Source organism: Gekko japonicus, unplaced genomic scaffold (genome assembly GCF_001447785.1).
Source record: "Gekko japonicus isolate JY-2015 unplaced genomic scaffold, Gekko_japonicus_V1.1 scaffold418, whole genome shotgun sequence".
In the NCBI taxonomy this organism is placed as follows: Eukaryota; Metazoa; Chordata; class Lepidosauria; order Squamata; family Gekkonidae; genus Gekko; species Gekko japonicus.
This window is the reverse complement of record NW_015167544.1, coordinates 908,789-931,496: the sequence shown is the minus strand read 5'-3', so window position 1 is coordinate 931,496 and position 22,708 is coordinate 908,789. Positions and strand designations below refer to the sequence as shown.

Below are 22,708 nucleotides of genomic sequence, written 5' to 3'. Positions count from 1 at the left end.
GGTTTAAGTTCTGGGTCTGAGTCGGCTCTTTTCTTGCCTCTCCTGGTCTCCGTCTTGGCGATTTCTTTCCAATTCACAGATTCGCAAAATAAAGCACTCTTCTAGATGATAAGATTTAGTCCTCCATGCCTCTCTGTTTACGCTTTCCAAAGACCCTTAGAAATATATTAAAAAAGCAAATTTAGTTGAAGTCCTCCTCAAAATGTCGGGCGCAACTTCTCTATGGTAATTTCATGTAGAGTAGGTCAAATTGATACTTTGCAGGCCCTTCCTTCCGCATACAACTCACTTCCGGTCCGGCACCTTTAAAAGTTCCACTGTCTTCCTTTCGCTAATGCCCGTCTAGGAATTCAACTTCCTGGATGTTTCACACGGACCTCTTTCTTTGTGACACCAGCCTGCTCTTCCCACGCTATTGTTCGTGAGTTTCGATTTTACAGTTGCGCACACGGCTCCATCTTCACCACAGGAATGTTAAACAATAAGCGTTTTTACAGTTTTTAAAGGCTTCAATCAACTTTTTTCTCTCCGGAATCGGATTTCTGGGATTTACTATTCATTTTCCGCTCAACCGCTTAATTCAAATTGACTCCAAACTCAGTTCAGGTAAGCGGCACGTTTTTGTTATCTAGCACGTTCAAAACGGGTTTCGCATTGTTTCTTTTAACTCACAGTTGTTGTCCTTCTTCAAAGAAGTCTGCTGACGAAGAATTTATGCCGGTAGCCCGGCTCGATCGGCCACTATAGAGTTGCTTGGCACTTGCCTTCTTCGTGGGAGGAGGTCAAAGCCCAATTCAGCTTCTTCCGAAGCTGGATTACGCCAACCTCACACTCCCTCTAGGGCGCTGCTGCCTGCTTGTCCCCCCCCCTCGCTGGGGAGTGATGCGTTGGGCTGTATATTGCCCAAACTGTCAAAAGTGGCCGTCGCTCGCTTCGCACGATTGCGAAACGCTTCAGTCCTCCATCTTAGCTAGACCGGAAGCCTTCCTGCTCCCTAGTCTTGATCCGACTAACTCAACATCTTGAAATACTGTTTCAAGGATGTGCCAAAGTCATTCTGTATGCCACTGAACACTGTTTCATAATGATGTTAAACCATATATGAAGAGTAAGGGTTTTTAAAATTAGTTCAGCTGCCATATACCATAAATGTTGCAGTAATTAAATATAAATGTTTTTTGCCTCATCCATCTGTGGAAGTCAGTAATTACTACAGAACCACCATAATGATGCTTGATCCAGAGTACCATGTATACACAGGTCTTTCCTATTTCCTTTTGACACAACTAGCAAAAACAGATGTTCCACAAAAATACAAAGCAACATTAATATTTCATAACCCTGTGGCCACAATGAACTGTTTACTTATCTCCTACCATTCTGGAACACAGAATCTTATCTCCAAACTTTAATCTCAAGGAGTCCTTACCTTTCTAGCTTGCCCCATGACAAGTATTCAGGGTGCTTAATACCGGACTACCACTTCTTATCATTTCTTAGATTGCTAAGGACAGGTTCCCTATATTTGCCTTCTGCAGCAATAAGTTTTCACTTCTATTCACATTAAACTCTCCCCTGTCTTTATAGCTAACCACATTTTGTTTTAGTTTGCTTTTAACGCACAGCTGCAAGGGACCACTAAGTGAGAGGGCTTGTGCTGTTTTTTGTTTTGTGTTCTTATTCTCTTTTGGCCATTTTTATGAAACTGGATTATGATATTCTGCAAGGTTTTAATCGAGCACTATGACTGTCACATGCAAAATTAACATAAGGTATTATGTACATGATTTTTTAAAAAGTACTATAGAAAGTTAATTATTCTGATGAACAATCACAAAAGCATGTTTTCCCTATGGAAATCTACCTTGATTTTTTAAATGAAAATGTTAATTGAAATTTGACAGGAGAAATCTCCAAGGAATTGGTCTATTTTCTTACATTCATTCCACACTATTTATATGCCACAACTCTTAATTCATAAAGCTCAAGAATGACCCCTAAGCTATCCTGCCTGCCCATTAAAAGTCCATAGGGCTGCAGCATAATCTGTGTAATTAATGAACTCCATCTGTGGAATACTAAATGAAACAAAGAATGGGACTGAATACAAATAGGATACTTACCACAAAGCAAAGCCTAAGCAGCTCAAACAAATATGAATTTCAATGAGAAAATAATTAAGCTGAAATAACTGCTAATCTATATTTTTCATTCTCATTGGAAAAAACCACATTTCCATTAAAACACAGTGTTAGTACTGACTTACTGTGTTGCCTCATAAACCCTACTGAAAAGGGCTCCTAAAATAGTCTTGCATTTATTTCGGGAAGTGCTGATCTTCTGCCCACCCTTTCAATGTCATGCAGGCAGCTCCAGTATTCTATCTTCCACCCTTCAAGTAGCCCTTTAAAAGTAGACTGTGCATCATGCAGCCGCACAGAACTTAATTTGTGAACTGAAGACAGCATTCATAGTCCTCCATTGCCCCATGTGTGGCAGCCATTAAGTCAATGAAATATTACATGTTCAAGCATATAAACACGGATATGTCCTTTGAGTGTCATGTCCAATCTGACATACTTTCTTGGAACAGCTATTCCACTCTACCAGTTATTTTAAAAATACATTTATTACTAATTTTGTAACTTTACAAATCTCAAAAAGATTCCAGAAACACTAGCATCAGAAAACCTTCTAGAAAATAATTCAGTGCCCTAGAAAGAATGTGCACTGATTTAGCATGTTTATTTTGGCTTATAGTTAGTAAACAAAGTACCTCATGTTAATTTAGCAAAAAATACTTGAACTGAAATACTTGATTAGAATTCAAAGAGTTATATGGAAATTATTTTATTAGGATAATACTGCTGAAAACTTAAAGAAAATATAGCATGTATTTCTCTTACATGATTTAAATTTAAGGAAAAAATCAAAGATACTAAACACTGTTGAGATGCTAATTTTAGCACACACAAAAAGGTGTGCCTGACATGCCATGGATGTGGTTGTCCACTATCTATTTGAACAAAAATTATCTCTCATTCACAGAGGTCATTGGGACACCTCATCATTACACTATATGTTACTGTAATTACTAGTCTGAAATGAAACTATCCCTTCCACCTTGTGAGAAAAGACATATAAATAATTCTAGCTTTGCCTCTAATTTGACCTGTACAGCCAACCAGATGAATTTACTACTTCATTTTTTATTTGGATTATATGGTTTTGTGGTTTTATTGCCTACCTCCTGTTTAAAAACATATATCATACAATTCCCATGGATAATCACATGTGTGTGTGTGGGCAGGGGGGAACACATTAATTTGTTTGAAACTGCCAAGGTTGTATTAGCAATGCCATTCATCCCCACCTCACAGGGTGTCTGTTGTGGGGAGGGGAAGGGAAAGGAGTTTGTAAGCCGCTCTGAGACTCCAAGTGAAGGGCGGGGTATAAATCCAATCTCTTCTTCTTTTTTATAAATGGAAAAATTCCAAGAAAAAATAAAACACTGGAAGATTTTCCATTAAGATTCCCACCCCACATTTATGTTTGTAAGAGTGTGTGTGTGTGGGGGGGGGAGACAGCAGTTTAATTATCCGCCATCACCACATTCACTTGCCAAATCTGCAAAATGTTTTCTTTAGTAATATACCAGCAAACATTTTAGAGCTTAGATTGTCAAACCCAGTAGGATTTCTAAATGGCTTTGAATTATCTCTCTTCAATTAATGTTTCCTTCCCTGGAGTAAGTTCATTAAAAAATCCTATCATCACAATTAGTGAATTACTCATTGCTTATCTTATTAGAGAATTTAATTGCTTACCCATGGCCAATGCAATTTGGTAGAATTGAGTAGGTCTAATCTCAATTCAACACAGATTATATGTGCCCAACTTTAAGGCGTTAAAACTTGTTTTTGAAAGGTATACACCACAACATAATATTAGCTGTCCTGTTTCTTGTATCATCCCCCAAATGGTGACTCCATTAGATATTTATCTGCCATAATAAAGAGATAACAAAGGCCTGAAAGGTTGGATCGTGTTAAAATCCTTGACCTTTACAGAACAGTATGTATTCACTGTGGGATATTAAAACCAGATCTCAGCAGTTTGATCTTCTGTGGCATTTTTCCAAATTGCAGCTCAACACTTAGTAATTCTAATTAACCTTTAAGCACTCTTTTCAATCTGCGCCATTTTTGCCCATTTTTGTTTCTTTCTCTTAAAAAAGCTCTAAAAAACAAGCAAACAAACATACAAAGAAGTGACCAGTTTTTGTTTGCTGACGGACTATCTAGAACTGTACTAATCTGGGATTTCTGGATTCAAACAGCACATTATGATTAATGTTTTTCCATTAAGTATCCAGGAAAATATAAGGTAAACATAGCACCACTAACAGCTGCTTTCCACAGCTAAAATCAGAACCTGTACTCAAGTTATCTATCTCAGAGAGGCCTCGTTGCTTACTGAATAGTCACAAAAAGTGCAACTATATAGTGAAAAAATACAGCTATCCTCCAGGTTTTAAAAGTAACAGTGCGGGGAGTGGTGGCACAGTGGGTATATCCCACTGTCTTAACATCCAAACTGTGTCAGTTCGAACCCCGTGCTGGTGTGAGCAGCCAGCCTGTTGTCCCCAGCTCATTGTCCACCCAGCTATTTGAAAGCCTCGGCGAGTTGATAAAATGGGAACCACTCCTTAGAGAGGGTGTGCACACCAACTCCCCTGTGGGAAGGTGTTAGCTGTCGGTTGGGACGTCCTGCTCCAGGATTGGAAGGTGGTAGAAACTACTTGGCTACAAGAAAAATCCCTGCAGTGGGATGCTCCGGCCAGGTGGTGGCAGTGTGGCAATACGACATACGGGTCCTGAAGCCCCAACGTCATCAAGCCGGTCGACGTAGCTGTTCGAGACATGACTGATCCAAGCCAGAGACATTTCCACCATGCAGTTACGGCGTGTGCAATTAAAATGGATTATATGTTGTCTTTCCTATCCCCTACGTATTATTATTATTATTATTATTATAGCTAGGCTATAATTATGTTAAAATATTTCCTCTGTTGTTTTTTAGGAAATGAGTTTTTCTGTCTTCCTTACAAGCAATGCACAAAATATTCTTGAATCAGGAGAAGGTGACGTTCTGCTTATCTCAAACACCCTAGCATGTTTGCTATATCATGCTTAGCACAAACCGGCTGACAAACTAAAATTCATCATGAATTTTGGCTGGTTTGTGGTTCATGAAACAATGTTCATGAACTGAAGAACCACCACGAACATTTATGAATTTTGATGCAGTTCGTGAAGAGCAGAGCTTTCTGCTCATCACGAAAAAAAGTTGAGCTCAGTCTGCTTTACATGGGTGGGAGTCATATAAACCCCTGCTTTCCATTCCCTGCAGCTTTTTGCAGGGAGCAGAAAGGAGTGGCCGGGATCCATTTAAACCAAATAGCCATGGAGAGCAGAAAGCAGGGGTTTAAACGGCTCTGAGGCTGGCTGGGGTAGGCTGCCCAAGAAAGCCCCTTTAAACAACTGAGCCATGGGAGTGCTTTGCTCCACACAGATCAGCTGTTTAAAGGGGCTTTCTTGGGCAGCCAGCCCCTGAAAGCCCCTTTAAACAGCTGAGCTAGGAGCAGGCTGTCCCTGCAGCTCAGCTGTTTCTGATCTAAATAGCTGAGCTGTGGGGACTCCTGGGACTCAGTTGTTTAGAACAGAAACAGCTGAGCAGTGAGGGCAGCCTGTTCCCACGGCTTGGCTGTTTAGAAGCCTGGGCATAAGGAAATTCAGTACCAATGCTTATAATTTTTTACTGGACCCTCCTTTCTGCTGAACTTTACATTAATACCCACAGAGAAATGGTAAAACTGAATACGTACCTGTTAGGCACTAATGTACAGTCAATGTTTGGCCTTTTAGTTTTGGGAATGGCATAAAGAGGGTATCGATCCCCATGGCGAATCAGCACATGAACAGACACCAGCTTAAAATAATGAGGTGCATGACCTACAAAAGACAAATTTAAATAATAGCAATACATTACTTTCAAATGTCGTAACTTGATCCAAGAAGCATAAGCTCTTTACACACACTTGAAACGTGCTGAATGCATAGAAGGGTGGACAGATCATCTCTGCCATGACATCCACATATTAAGCATAAAAATGTATGACTTGCCATATTATGCCAACCCACTTGCCATATTATGCCAATCCTCTTGTTCCTAACCTCCAGTAACTCTATTCATAGTATTACTACCTCTGAATATGGAAGTTCCATTTAGTCATAGTGGCTAACAGTCTTCCATGAATTTGTTTAAACCCAATTTATACCCAACTAAATTAGGAATCATCACCACAGCAGCAAGTCCCAAAAGCTAATCACCCTTTTATCTATCCCGATATGCAGATGAGCAACTTATGAATTCTAGTATTATGGAACAAGGATAAAAATCTCTGACTATCCAATTTTCTGCATCCAATGCACAATTTTACATATCTCTAAGTAACTCTTCTTTACTCTCCTTTTCCCTGAATTTAAAAGCCTTAGCCCTTCTTTCTTGGGAAGATGCTCCAACCACTTGATCATTTGGGTTGCCTTTTTCTGCACCTTCTCCAGCACTACAATACTGCATCTGAGATACAGCAACCTATAGTATTTCCAATTGTGGCCACACCACAGATATTTTAAAAGGTATTACACTGGCATTCTTGTTTTCAGTCCCTTAACTAATAATTCCTAACACAGAATTTGCCCCCTTTTTACTTTTAAGCTTTTTACCTTAATTTTAATGGCCAATGCAACATGATAACTACCAAAGACCACACAGTGTGGGGAGACTAGAAAGTAAAATCAAATCACAATTCATTTCATAGAAATAAAAGTGTAAATAGCAATACTATGATAAATTTACCTTCCATGCTGCGCTCAGGTATACTGGGGATGTTACAATAAAACTTAGCTTCATAAATGGGATCTATAGGAGGGGGTTCTGTCAAAGGATCGGGCATTATCCTTTTTCGGTTCTTGGAGTTCAACCCATCTTCTTTGACTGGGTTAACAGGGATCAAGTGTACTAAAATAAATATAAATAAGCAGTCAGTCAGTCAGCCAGTCAGTCTTTATTATGGTCCACAAGCCACTGGGGGGGGAGCATGTTACTGACTTAATTACCCACATAAAATCAAACAAGCAGCATTTATTACAGGTTAGTATTTACCTGCAAAACTCAAGCACGTAAATACATAAATAAACAAGGAAACAGATTCCTGAATTAGAGAATCAGTTTAGATCATTGGTTTTACATGTCTTCAAAAAATGATTTCCTGTGCTCAAGCATCATTTCTCTGAGCCTGGAACAAACCTAAAACAGGCATCTCCTACCCAATTCCAACACATATATACATTGTCATGAGTCATAAAAGATTTTCATTTTCTGAAACGTCTTAAGTAAGCCATAACATGGCTTACTGGACCCTCCTAGGGTCCCCAACTCCCATGCTTAGGCCTTGCTAATTTCACCATGTCTTTAATCACAGCACATTGTTGAAAAGATTATTACGAGTCCCTACATATACTAAACCACAGTATTTTAACTAAATATGCAGTACAAAAATTAGATGTCAGTGGACTTAGACTGAAGCAACACTACATAGGACTGCACTAATAACACCTCCAATTATTAGTACAGCTATTCAAGTCTGGTATCTAAAAAAAATAACAACACAAAAACAAAACACAAAAACCTGAAGGGTTCCTGTTTTTCTTAATTCCAACTTCTACTTTTTCAGAATTTACTCCCCCCCCAATATACTTAATCTTGTCCCTTCAAAAGGAGAGACTCTTTTGGAAGCAATCCATCTCTTTCCAGGGGATCCCTGCTACTTTTGACATAGGTGCAGGATGAGTGGGACAAGAAGACATATGGAAATAGCCACATTCTATCCTAGAAAACATTTTCCCACCACAAAAATATTTAAGATTGACATTTTCAATGGTGCAGCTCCAATTTGTACATTCAAAACCTTTCTCTGGTTACTACTCCCACCCTATCCCATAATCTTACAACAGTAGTTAAAAGAAACTGGCTACCACATTACACATGTAAAATACCATAACACTAGAAGCAGTGAGCTTTCAATAAGATTCCAATTTAAACAGTAAATATAATACAGAACCTGGAAGACACAATGGTTAGATTTCACATACTTTCAATTATTAATTATGAGTTGCTTTATTTTTATTTGGAATATTACTAAAATTTGCTGCAATAAAAAATACCACTACCAAACGAAAAGATTCTACAGCAAAATCATCCAGTAGATGCTATTATATACATTTACCTAAAATTAGGAGGAAAAGCAAGTCCATTTCCCAATCTGTTTTTCTTTTGAAACTACAAGTAGAACGAAAATAGCTAGTAGCCCAAGGAACCGTTTTAGCCTAGACTTTCTTTTCTGAACGTTTACCTTAAACACAGAAGGTTCTTTGAGTTCCGTGCAACCAAGCTATTCAAAGCTGTTCACACTGAGATGGAAAGCCTCACAGGGGAAAAAATGTTACATTGCAAATTTTCAGCAGCATGGAAATGAAAACATGCATGCCAGAAACTACTCAAAGTTAGTTACTCTTTTTTTTTCTTTCTTTTTTAAAGTTAGTTACTCTTCACCCCCAAATAAAGGGCCTTTACTGTCTCTAAAATCCTCATGGTAATTATCATGTGGGCAGGGTATAAATTTGATAGATAAATAAATAAATAAATGATCAGTAGAAAGCAGAAGTAAAAGACTGATAAGTCTTTTCATGTTTGATCATCTCTTTAATATAATGTCAGTTCCAGTAAAAGGTAGATATATGCAGCAAGGTTGGGTAGAGAGACATGGAATGAGTATGAAAACCTACTGGAGGATATACAAAAAAAACCAGTCTGGGAGAGACAGATAAGGTACATATGGATCAGAGCTGTTAGTGTTCAGTGATACCAGTTCAGAAACAAGGCAGACCTGGAAACACTCTACTGGAAATCTTGCCATGTGCTGAGCCAATTTAAGAACTGCTGCCATCCTGGGCACATTCTTAAATCTACATCCCTATGACCACTTAATATCTCTTCTGTTCATTACAAGAGGGGAATGTAATATACATAAAACTTTAAGTCTGCAACTAATTTCAGTCATGGACTGTGACAGTAAGTCCTGAGCATTATCACTGAACCGTGTGTTTACCTATTTTCACAATATGAATTTATCTCGCTTGTAATGATTCACTGCATTACAAATTAAGCACCCTTTTCACTGAAGAGTTACTCTCCAGCTCAGAATGCAAACTGAATTTCTGAGCATGGACCAGTCACAAGCAGACCTGAGACATACAATTTTTCAATAAACGTTTCCAGGGTGTCACATCTGTATTAGCTGTTCTGGAGACCGGGAGAATAACACAGCACTCTGGATGCAGGAAACTTATTAAAGTAAGTAATAACTTACTTTGCAAAATTGCAAAAGAACTAAACACACGGTTCCCTGTACCCTGTCATATTCCAGCCACTGTCTGGGTAGCTTTTTTCACCTCTATTTTCACAAATGGAAATCGAAACACCCAGGATAATAGGCCAATATTGCCATCGGGTGTGAAGGAATTGCCCCCAGTAACAGCAAGTGAGATTAGAACTTTAATTAAACAACAACAAAAAGGGAAAGCACCTGGGCCCGATTTAATACCAGCAGAACTATTCCAAATTGACCCAGACTGGTGGGCACAGATTTTGGCTGCCTTTTCCACTGAAATAAACAATGTGGGAAATATGCCAGAAATCTGGTGCAGTGCAATAATTGTTCCAATTTATAAAAAAGGGGGACCCAATAGACCCGATGAATTACTGTCCAGTAAGCTTGCTATCCACTTTAAGAAAACTTTATGCTGTAATGCTTCTTGAAAAGCTGGAATCTTGGGTTGAAGGAAACAATATTTTGGGAAAGGAACAGGCTGGTTTTAGAAAAGGAGCAAGTACTATCGACCACTGCCATACCCTCCAGTTCTTGGTTGATAAATACATGAGTTCTGGAGAAGGCATGTTGGCAACTGCCTTCATGGACCTAAAATCAGCGCTTGATACAATCTCTAGACCCCGGCTATGGGAAAAGCTGAAGAAATATGGCATTGAACCACATCTCCTTTACTTAATTCAACAGCTCTATAACCATCCCTCTGCCCGGGTTAGATGTGGGGAGTTAGAACAGCTATCGGAGCCTTTCATCCTAGACAAAGGAGTCAAGCAGGGATGTTTACTTGCACCCCTGTTGTTCAATTTATATATAAATGATCTCAGACCCTGTATCCTGAAGGAAGCATGTCATCTCCCACATTTATCCAAGCACGAAGTTCCAATCCTTCTATACGCTGATGATGCAGTGATAATATCTAGATCAATAGTGGGTCTCCGCTAGCTGATAAAAAAATTCGAGATTTACTGTTATTATGAGGGCTTGTCCATCAATGTGGCAAAATCCAAGGTCATAGTATTCAACCAAAAGGAAAAAGGGGAAAATCTTTAAATGGGACATAGCAGGCCAACCAGGCAGGAAGCCACAGGAAGGAGGCGGAGAAACAGAGAAGCTCAGCCCCCTTCCAGCCTGCATCCCATTTCGAGAGTGGCAGACAGAGGGGCTGGGATTAAGGACCCCCCTCCAACATTGGTGTTGTGTAATGCCAGGTCCATAAAAAATAAGACCTCAACCCTCCAGGATTTCCTACTAGAGCAGGGAGTGGACCTGGCGTGCGTGACCGAGACTTGGGTGCAAGATGGGGAGAGAGTAGCTCTCTCCCAGCTGGCTCCGCCCAGGTTCTTGGTCCTTCACCAATCGCGGACTGAAGGGTGGGAGGAGGAGTGGCGCTACTCATTCGGGAGGCTACTCCTTCAGGGCACTTCCACCGGTGAAGCTTGCAGGCATTGAGTGCTCAGGCCAGGTATGGGAAGCCGGGGAGATTCTGGCTATTTGGTTGGTGTACTGACTGCCTAACACACCAACCGATAGCTTGCCATCTCTGGTTGAGGCTGTGTCGGGCTGGGCATTGGAGTACCCTAGGCTGACAGTCTTGGGTGACTTCAATGTCCATGCCGATGATGCAGCCTCTGTACCGGCGATAGACCTGGTGTCGTCAATGGTGGCACTAGGACTCATCCAATATATAATGGTCCCCCACTCATCGGGCCAGGCAGATGCTCGACTTGATCTTCATGGTGGGGGTTACAGTGGACCAGATCACTGCTTTGGCAGTGCCATGGTCGGACCACCATGCCCCGAAAGCCTGTGTGAATGTTTCACCCCAACCCTGTTTGGGTGGCGAGCGTATTTTGGCTTGCCCATGGAGCCTAATGGAGCCTCAGTGGCTTAATATGGCTCTGTGGGATCCTATGCTCCCTGGCAGCTCATTAGATGAGCTAGTCGAGGACTGGCATGGTTGGCTCTTGGCAGCCATCAAAGAGATTGCTTTCTGACACCCTCTGTGCCCTCGCTCTAAGTGGGCTCCTTGGTTCACCAAAGAGCTGCAGCTGATGAAACAAGGACTCAGATGACTAGCGAGACGGTGGCGGCGGCTCGTGACAAAGCAACAAGAGCATCCTATAGGACGTTTATGAGATCCGATGAGATGGCAGTCAAAGCTGTGAAGAGAGAGTTCTACGTAGCTGCGGTTGCATCTGCTAGGTCACGCCCAACACAGTTGTTTAGAACTATTCTATTGTTAACTGAGCTGCCACAGAGCAGAGCAAATGCTCAGGAATTGGACACTGGCTGTGAGGCTATTGCGAGCCGTTTTGCAGATAAAATCCTGTTGCTCCGCTGCCCCATGCATGCCTTCTGGTTCCCTCAGGGATATTATCAACAAGACCTTCGCCGAGGGACTGTTCTCGGGGACACTCAAGGAAGCGATAGTCTGCCCTCTCTTGAAAAAACCATCCTTGGACCCAGCTGAATTGACTATCGGCTGGTCTCCAATTTGCCCTATTTGGGCAAATTACTTGAGAGAGCAGTGGCGATTCAGTTGCAGAGCTTTATGGATGACACTTCCATGCTAGACCTGTTTCAGTCCGGCTTCCGGCCAGGCCATGGGACAGAGACGGCACTGGTCGCCCTCACAGACAACCTCCAGAGGCATCTGGATCGAGGCGGTGCGGCGGTACTGTTGCTGTTGGACCTGTTGGCGGCGTTCAACATGGTCAACCATCAGTTACTGATCCACCACTTCGCCAACACTGGGATCCAGGGGCTTGCCTTGCAATGGCTCGTCTCCTTCCTCCAAGATTGGGGACAGAGGGTGGCATTAGGGGAGCAGACGTCTCAGAGGCACCCGCTGGTTTGCGGGGTCCCTCAAGGGGTGGTGTTATCCCCGATGTTATTCAACATCTACATGCGCCCCCTCACCCAGACTGCCCAAAGGCATAGGCTAGGGTGTTACCAATATGCGGATGACACCCAGCTATAGCTGTTGTTGGGTGGTCAGTCCAACTCTACCCCAGATGACCTGGAGTGGGCATTTCAGGACATGGCAAGCTGGCTTAGTCTGAGCCGATTGAAAATGAATCCAATGAAGACGGACAGGTCCTGTGCCTGAGTCGGAGCAGGTCGGGGGTAGGGATCCCACTTCCGACCTTCGATGGGGCACCACTGGTGCCAGCGCTGAGGGTTAGGAGCTTAGGAGTGCTCCTGGACACCACCTTAACAATGGAGGCCCAGGTAGCAGCCACTGCCAAGGCAGCCTTTTACCATCTACGACTGATTAGGCAGTTGGTTCCCTTCCTCGAACGCAATGACCTGGCAACAGTGATCCATGCTATGATCACCTCGAGATTAGACTACTGCAACGCCCTCTACATGGGGCTGCCCTTGTCTCAAATCCGGAAGCTGCAGCTAGTGCAAAATGCGGCAGCCAGGCTGCTGATGGGCCTCTCTATATGAGACCACATCCAGCTTGTGCTGAAGGCATTGCACTGGCTGCCAATAGCTTACCGGATTTGTTTCAAGGTGCTGGTTTTGACCTTTAAAGCTCTATATGGTCAGGGGCCTGTCTACCTGAGGGACCGTCTTTCCCCATATGTGCCCCAGAGAGCACTGAGGTCAGGGTTGCAAAATTGCCTGAGTCTCCCTGGCCTGAAAGACACCAGGTTGGCCATTACAAGAGCTAGGGCCTTTTCAGTGGCGGCTCCACACTGGTGGAATAAGCTCCGGAGGACATCAGGGCCCTGGTGGAATAAGCTCCGGAGGACATCAGGGCCCTGGAAGACCTTTTACAGTTCCGCAGGGCCTGTAAAATGGAGCTCTTCCACCAGGCGTTCAATTAGGAGCCACCACTGACGAATGTGTCACTGGAACATCTCAGGGCCCTTATGACACACCATTGGATACTGCCTTCCACCATTGGATTGTGTACTGAAAGTCGCCATCACCTGTATTGTACTTATTAGCACTTTATGATGTTTATGTGAATTTTATTGTACTTATTTTTTTATTGAATTTTAACGTCTGTACGTCGCCTTGAGCCAGTTTGTCCGGCAAGGCGGGATATAATTGAAATAATAAATAAATAAATAAACCTATGGAACAGGTCAATCAATTTAAATATCTGGGAATCCACTTTGAAGCATCTCTTACATGGAGAACACACTTGGATCTAGCAAGTAACACAGCTTTGAGAGTAGGGAAGACAATTGTAAAATTCTTCTACTCATCAGGAGGCCAATTTGTCCCCTCGGCCTTAAAGGTATTTAATGCTAAGATTCTAAATCAATTCCTGTATGGTGCGGAAATTTGGATTCAGGACGCTTCTGAAAAAATCCACCCAGTATGACTTTTTCTGACACTTATTGGCTACTCCTAGATGTGTCTCAGGTATAGTACTGAGAGCAGAACTAGGCAAATTATCGATGGAAGCTAGGGCTTGGATTAAAGCCTTTTTCTTTAAAGTAAAGGTTTTTAAATCTAAGGATCTACTCGGGCTTATCCAAGCAGACACACATTACAGCCAATGGGATCAACTATTGGAAAAGAAAATGAAATACCTAGGAATAACAAATTATATGATTAAAAATATAGAAACTAAAGACATCAGAAGACAAATTAAAAATATTTTTATCAATTGACAGTCCCAAAACTAAGTAGAGCTGAACATTCTTCCCTTGGCAGTTTTGGAGAGCAGATATAATAAAGTATCATACTCTAACAGAACATGCAGATGCTCATATCATACAACTGAAACCATTGAACATATGATTATGGAGTGCCCTATGTTCGATGAGTTGAGGGCTAATTTAGTCACCCTTTAAAGATATGGAACTGCTAAATGTGCGAGCCCAGGTGTCATGGCTACTATTATCAATGATCGTGTCACCCTCTCAGTGGCAGAATTCATAGACACAATAATCAAATATAAGAGAAATAATACTAAGGTCTTTCAGAATATTTTCTTTGATTCTAATTTCTGCTAAAGGTGATAGCCGTATGAGCAGTACTAGATAGATAGATAGGTATAGTATGTAATCTTCAAGGAATTTTGAAATACAGGAGATTTCATACTACATTATAAGTACCCAAACAATTTTTTTTTTAATTACACTCTTAAGTGCATAATAAGGAAGCAGCAGACTGTACAAGGATTCTTGTACAGGCAAAGCTTTCAGGCAACAGAAATGTGCAAAAATTTGCTCTGACAGCTTTAAATAAAGGCCTCCCAGTTTATAGTAAACACATCATTATGAATGTCACAATATTGTGAGAATATAACCAGTGCTAATCTGCAGTCGGTAATCAACAAACTCCTATATCTTTTGTAAGAAATGTAAACACAGTCATTTTAACACAATTGACAGTGCTTTCCTTCTCAGAAATGTGTACGCCATTGCACATGGTAGACAATCAGTTAGGAAAGGCAATAATGGCTCAGAGGAACCAATGGTCTCACTTAGTATTAAGCAGCTTCACTTGTTCACCTAGGTGGGACAAGATTATTATCCTCACTGATGGCTTAAGAATTTCCTGGCTACATGAATCAAAGACACATTCCATACTGTCCATACTGTCCTGCCCAGTGGCACCCAACAGCATGCAAGCTTTCAAGTTTACTTTGGGACCAATATGGCAGTAAACAACCTGATTAAAGGAGCCAAAATAAATAAACAAAAGGCCCAGATTTTTGTTTCTGATATAGCAAGATTTCAGTTGCTGAAGAAACTGATTTAACCAAGAGAGGATAAAAAGAAGGCTGATTTCAAATGTTTGCTTTCCTCTAATGAAACACAACGCTAACAGAAAATGGAAAAAAAAATGGATTTGTGCTTCCAATGTAGCTGTCCCTGTGCATGTTAGCGTCTTCTTCCACTTCCTGATTCCCTTTGGCTACTTATCCTCTGTCTGATACAGCCATATTAACCATTGTGACAGTTCATTACCTCTTCCGTGATGATGTGGAGCTATGACTTTTGGGGCCCTGACCCTCTCCCACATCAGCTACAATTTGCAACCATGGCTGTGAATAGGGTTGCCAGTCTGCAGTCTGCAGAGGGGAAGGGGAGGGAAATGCACATGCAACTTGATCACTTTTCAAAAGTACTATGTACTACACCAAGCATAATGTGCCTTGTAATGTTAACTGTACAAGGAATTTTACTTAGCACAAAATTCGTACAGAAGCAGGGGGGAAGAACTCCCTCAAGCACTTCTAGTATAAAAGGTGGCCAAACAGAATAGCCAGGTTCCCACTGGAGGCGGGGAGTGGGCTTTCTACCACTGCTCAAGTGGCTGGTGAGAGAAAAATAAGGGCAAAAATAGGTGGTGAAGGCCTGTATCCTGATGCACTGATGTCACTTCCTTTGTGACCAGAAATGACGCCAGTGCATTGCTGGGAATGCTGTAACGCTTGGGAAAAACTCTATGGTATGTCACCAGCAAGGGCCCAGCTGCTTCCACGAGTCTCCACAGGTTGCCAGCTGACAACCCTGGGACCAAAAGTTACAAGCCAGTGATTTGGATACAAAATTTTCCATTTATTTATTCATAAAAATGCAAATGAGTGTTATGCCTATCAAAATGTATCAGCCTAAAACTGAATAGAGTCTTTACATAACCTCAGAGCTTATACCTTATGTTTCTTAAATATTTAAAGGTTTTACTATTTCAGAAAATGATACATTGGTTATTTGGGTTTTTTATATACAATTTAATGCTCATAAACCCAAATAAAGGTCTTTTGTACAACCAACCTTTCTATGGGTTTTGCAGACACATCCTAGTTGGAGCAATACAAGAAAGGGCTTCTTCTTTCCAGTGCTCCTTTCTGCCTAGTCCATAGACATGAGAAAATGAGATGGGAACATGGTGGCAGAATATCAGTATGGTAGAACTGACTGCCTTACTCCAGACAACAGATGAAGGATTATGGAAATGCTCCTGCAAGTTAAAAATACTCCACAAACAGAAAACTAGCAGAAGCTGTAAAGAACGGCAATAGAACCTCTCTTCTCACTGTGTCTGATTCCTATTTGCATGAAGGTTTTATTATGCAGAGAAACATTCAAAGCTGAAATCCAGTCCTTTTGATCGCCTTGGCATTCTACTACCTAATTCTCCTGCTTATGTGAAGCAGGCCAAAAGTTTGCTCCTTTCCCACTGGTGTAACGTCCCTGCCCTGCCCCACTATACAAAAGTAAATAATCTCAAACTGAAAGAAGGATTGGTAGTAGTTACTAGGCAAATCAGTGTTACCTTAAGATGGGTACTTCTGTTCCTTGCCCAATAGGTAGACTCCTGAACATTTATAACACCACTAAGTCCAAATGGCAGAAATCTGGTAGTTAATAGGTATACAACAGGAATAAAAGATCACCAGATGGATCAATGTGAGATAATTGTGATTACTTGGCAGTACCTGACCTCCAATATCAAGCCATAAGTACATAAAATATTGTGCCCTGTGATGGCAGATGAAGATGTTTTTTCACACCATTTTTTAAAATACAAAGAAAAGTTGCCTTTCAGAATAGGATCATACATTTAGCTTGAAGAGATTCTGTTCTTGTATTCAGTTCAGACTTCTTTTTTAGCAGAGTAAATTATAGCTGAACCTTTAAAAAAACAATCAGGAGCCTGATTTAAGTGAAATTGTTGAAGTCAGACATTTTTATCCACTCTGTACTTCATAACCATAATATTCTCAAGGCACAGTACAAGAATTTAGAAAAAAACCCAAATAGTTATAAGTAAAACCCAATAAAAACAAGGGACTGGATCCCAAGTACTACCAGTAGATGGAACACAGATCTCCCAAGCAGACCCCTCCAACCTCCCCCCACCAGTAGATTTCTGGGGCCAAGGAATCAGTGCAACTAATAGCCACTGATGAAAGGAAGGTTGCTTTTGCCTCCCTGCTCACTGTAGCTCCCCCAACCTGGGTGGCTGTTAATCCATGTAGGTCACATGACCACAGAAATTTACTTTCTTATGGCTGGAAGGGACTGCTGGGAGAGGGGAATGGGACAATGATCCATGCCTTCCACTGACAGTGCACAGGATTGAACTCAATGTCAACAATATTAAAAACAGTAAAAAAAAAAGAGTAGCAATTATAAATAGCAGGCTATAAATGAACATGAAATTAATATCACAGTGATAAAACCCAGGAGATAAAAATAAAGAAACAATACTAGCTGTACCACAATCAGAGGCACTCCTGCTCCCCTTCCCATACCTTATCAAATGCCCAATCAGGATCAGGCCTTTGCAGCATTTTTAAATTACTTTAAAATGAGGCTGGTGGCTTGTGGAAGCCACAAGGACACCATCACATCTAGTTTGGACCTAAGAGTCAGTCAATTTAGCACTTTTAGGACTGGGAGGCTACATCCTCCTTTAGATGTATCAGATGTAACTAGCACTTGCTGTCAAACATCTGTAAGTTGTTAGAAATGATAGTTTTTACTGGAGAACCTTAGGAGAATATTGCATGATAGTTTCTGGTAAAAGAGTTTTAACTGAAAGTATGCATAGCCTTCAAAAATAGAAATAGGGCTTCTTCAATAATCATAGGCAAATACATTCCTTTAATTAGCTTTATTTGCAACACTAGGGGTAATGCCCATTGTGGGAAGAAATACGACGAGATCTAGAAGGAAGCTCCAGATGAGTGTCCCAACTGTGGCTGGTGGGGCGCCAGAGGGAAGCAGAAAATGGAGGGAGGCAAGCCATGTTTCTTTCCTTCTGCTTAGCTATAAGGCAGGGCTGTCTCAAGTCATTTTGCTGCCCCAAGTGGGTAGAATGGGAGGACAACCTCATGGTAACAGATATGGTTCTCTCCACCTCTGACTTATTTTTTGAGGGGGAGGGGGGTGTTATGCAGTGGCATAACTGAGTTCCAAGGGTCTGGAAAGTGGTACCATAGCTGATTACATGGTTGCCAACTCTGGGTTGGGAAATACCTGCAGATTGGAGAGGTAGAGCCTGGGGAGGGCAGGGTTTGGGGTGGGGAGGGACCTCACCAGGATATAATGCCATAGAATCCACTGCTCAAAGCAGCCATTGTCTCCAGGAGAGCTGATCTTGATCATCTCGACATAAGTTTTAATAGCTGGAGATCTCCAGGTGCCGCCTGGAGGTTGGCTTATGTTAATTTGGGGCTATGCAGTCACAGCTAAGGTAGAAAAGCACCTCCTCCTGGGTTCCAAGGGTCTGGAAAGTGGTTCCATAGCCAATTACACGGTTGCCAACTCTGGGTTGGGAAATACCTATAGATTTGAGGGGTAGAGCCTGGGGAGGGCAGGATTTGGGGTGGGGAGGGACCTCAGCAGGGTATAATGCCATAGAATCTACTGCCCAAAGTAGCCATTGTCTCCAGGAGAACTGATCTGGGTCATCTGGGCATCAGTTTTAATAGCTGAAGCCCTGACTGCTACGTCACATTGGCTGTCATACAGGGGGCCATCTCAGCAGGATATAAGGACACAGAGTCCACCATTTTCTCCAGGGGAACTTATCTCTGCCATCTGGACAGCAGCTGTAATTCTGAGTGATCTTTAGGGAAACTGAAAGGAAAAGTAGAAAGGGTCAAAACAATTGGGGAAGCTTGGGATCTATTTAAAACTACGATCCTAGAAGCTCAAAAAATATATATTCCGCAGGTTAGGAAAGGCACAAACAGGTATAGGAAAAAGCCTGCATGGTTAACAAACAGAGTAATGGAGGCTGTAAAAAGTAAAAAGAATTCCTTTAAGCAGTGGAAAGCTAGTCACAGTGAGGCTGATAAAACGGAACACAGGCTATGGCAAATAAAATGCAAGTCTGAGGTCAGGCAGGCAAAAAGGGAATATGAGGAGCATATAGCAAAAAACGTAAAAACCAACAATAAAACTTTCTTCAAATACATTAGAAACAGGAAACCAGCCAGGGAGGCAGTGGGGCCCTTGGACGACCAAGGGGTAAAAGGAGTATTGAAGGATGATAGGGAAATGGCTGAGAAGCTAAATGCATTTTTTGCCTCCGTCTTCACTGTGGAAGATGAGAAGTGCTTGCCCACTCCAGAACCACTGATTTCAGGAGGGGTGTTGGAAGACCTGAGTCAGATTGAGGTGATGAGAGAGGAGGTCCTAAAACTGATAGACAACTTAAAAACTGAAAAATCACCAGGCCCAGATGGCATACATCCGAGAGTTCTGAAAGAACTCAAATGTGAACTTGTAGATCTCCTGACAAAGATATGTAATCTTTCCTTAAAATCTGCCTCCATTCCTGAGGATTGGAAGGTAGCTAATGTCACTCCCATCTTTAAAAAGGGTTCCAGAGGAGATCCGGGAAATTACAGGCCAGTCAGTCTGACGTCGATACCGGGTAAATTGGTGGAAACCATTATTAAGGAAAGAATTAGTAGGCACATAGATGAACAAAACCTATTGAGGCAGACTCAGCACGGTTTCTGTAAGGGAAGATCTTGTCTCACTAACCTGTTAGTGTTCTTTGAGGGGGTGAACAAACATGTGGACAAGGGGGATCCAATAGATATTATTTACCTTGACTTCCAGAAAGCTTTTGATAAAGTTCCTCATCAAAGGCTCCTAAGTAAGCTCAAAAATCATGGGATAGAAGGACAAGTCCTTTTATGGATCAAAAACTGGCTAGTTCATAGAAAACAGAGAGTGAGTGTAGGTGGGCAATTTTCTCAGTGGAGGGTGGTAAGCAGTGGGGTACCGCAGGGATCAGTACTTGGTCCACTGCTTTTTAACTTGTTCATTAATGATTTGGAGATGGGAGTAAGCAGTGAAGTGGCTAAATTTGCGGATGATACAAAGTTGTTCAGGGTGGTGAAAACCAGTGAGGATTGTGAGGCACTCCAAGGGGATCTGTCAAGGATGGGCGAGTGGGCGTCAACATGGCAAATGGGGTTCAATGTGGCCAAGTGCAAGGTGATGCACATTGGAGCCAAAAATCCTAAATATAAATACACATTGATGGGGTCTGAACTGGCAGAGACTGAGCAAGAGAGAGATCTTGGAGTTGTAGTGGATAACTCACTGAAAATGTCGAGACAGTGTGTGACTGCAATAAAGAAGGCCAATGCTATGCTGGGGATTATTAGGAAGGGTATTGAAAACAGATCAGCCAATATAATAATGCCCCTATATAAATCAATGGTGAGACCTCATTTGGAATACTGTGTGCAGTTCTGGGCACCACACCTTAAAAAGGATATTATAGCTTTGGAAAAAGTGCAGAAAAGGGCAACTCGAATGATAAAAGGGTTGGAACACTTTCCCTATGAGGAAAGGTTAAAGCGCTTAGGGCTCTTTAGCTTGGAGAAAAGACGACTGAGGGGTGACATGATCGAGGTTTATAAGATTATGCATGGGAAAGAGCGGGTAAAGAAAGAGGTACTTTTCTCCCTTTCTCACAATACAAGAACTTGTGGGCACTCCATGAAACTGCAGAGCGGTCGGGTTAGAATGGATAAAAGGACGTACTTCTTCACCCAAAGAGTGATTAACACATGGAATTCACTGCCACGGGAGGTGGTGGGTGCTACAAGCATGGACGGCTTCAAAAGGGAATTGGATAAGCATATGGAGCAGAGGTCCATCGGTGGCTATTAGCCACAAGGTATAGCTAGGGGCTCTGGGGCAAGTGATGCTCTGTCTTCTTGGTGCTTGGGGGGGGTCAACAGTGGGAGGGCTTCTAATGTCCTGGCCCCACTGCTGGACCTCCTGATGGCACTGGTATTTCTGGCCACTGTGTGACACAGAGTGTTGGACTGGATGGGCCTTTGGCCTGATCCAACATTGGCGTCTCTTATGTTCTTATGTTCATGACCAAAACAGGATTATATATACCGGAGGATAATTTCCCCCCTTTTATTTGTAGATCTGTGGACACTTTGCAGTATTATAACATTCTAAATATCACGAGCTCTCTAAGAGAAGTTGCATAAATATGTCCTGCATAATTTACTCTGCTTCTACTTGTCATGCGTAAGAGTTATGTAAGGTACTGAAGCCTACTAGTAATACACACAGTATTCTGATATTTCAGGAAGACATTTCCTGTACACTGTAAAGCAAATCTTTGAAAACTTAAGGGTTATATACCTGTAGGGTTTCTATTAAATTTGAGCAAAGGCTGACATTTTCACAATGACGAAGACTGTAACAAATGCCAGATGTTTTGCTCACTGGACATTACCACAAAATTCCCACAGCTCTACTTATTTGTTCCACTTTAATCCTAACTCCATACATGATATATTTATTGCACAGATGCCAGGAGTTTTATGAACTGTAGATACATAAGCAGCTACAGTGCTGCAGATTTCCTAGGTAGCAAACAAACATTGATCCATATACCATATGTGAAGCAGCCATAAAACATTCCTTATCAAATTATCCCTATAATCTTATCAGGACAGAAAACATGTAGTATCTCAGTCAAAATGTGGTCACCATGCATCTATTTCTACCAATTTCCCCTTAGAACTTGGGATAGCACCCCCCAAAAGGTGCCAAGCACCAATGAGTACCATCACAAAAAAACCTGAAGCCCTACCCCCAAAGTCCCACTACAGAGAAGAAAACCTTGCAACTGAAGTGGGTCGGGCAGTACCTTCAGCAAAACACACACCCAATAAAATAATTAAATTACCTCTTAGAAGAGAGGTGACAGATAAGCTGGAAATGGAATGGAGTCCAGGGCTCAAATCTCACCACTGGGTTTACCTGTCAAAGGGATCTAAGATTAATAGGTTTTAATGTCTCCATCCGGGAGACCTAAAACCCTTATCCACACTTTTGAGGTAACTGACCAAGTGCAGGCTTGGAGGAAAGATTTGGCTTGCCCATCCCAAATCTGGTTTAACAAAAATACTCCCAGGCAGCAAGGGAATCCACTAAAGTGTTTGCCTGAGGTACAGAGTATGTTCAAGACAAGAAGACCACGTCTATGTTCAAAAACAGGAGTTCCCTGTGTCTGACAATTGTGTGTGTGTGGGGGCTTTGCCCATAATCCTCCTGGGGTCCAAAAGTACCAAGGGAAGAAACAGAGAAGGGGGAGGGTTTTCACTTGGTGGCAGCACTGTACCTATTGGAGTGCCCCAATCCATCCAAGAAAAAGGGATTTTCAGAGAAAAGGGTTTTATTTGGAGTTTTACTTCAAAGAATCATAAACCAGACCCTTTCA

General features: G+C 41.9%; 1 protein-coding gene across 1 annotated transcript in view; it reads right to left on the bottom strand.

The window, feature by feature from the left end:
* Positions 1-22,708, bottom strand: part of PXYLP1 (2-phosphoxylose phosphatase 1) — a 143,621-nt gene that overhangs the window by 27,148 nt on the left and 93,765 nt on the right. The window contains exons 3-4 of the mRNA XM_015413623.1: positions 6,922-7,083; positions 5,888-6,014 (exon numbers count right to left, since the gene is read on the bottom strand). Coding sequence (XP_015269109.1) covers positions 5,888-6,014; positions 6,922-7,083 — 289 coding nt within the window. The remainder of the gene's footprint in view (positions 1-5,887; positions 6,015-6,921; positions 7,084-22,708) is intronic.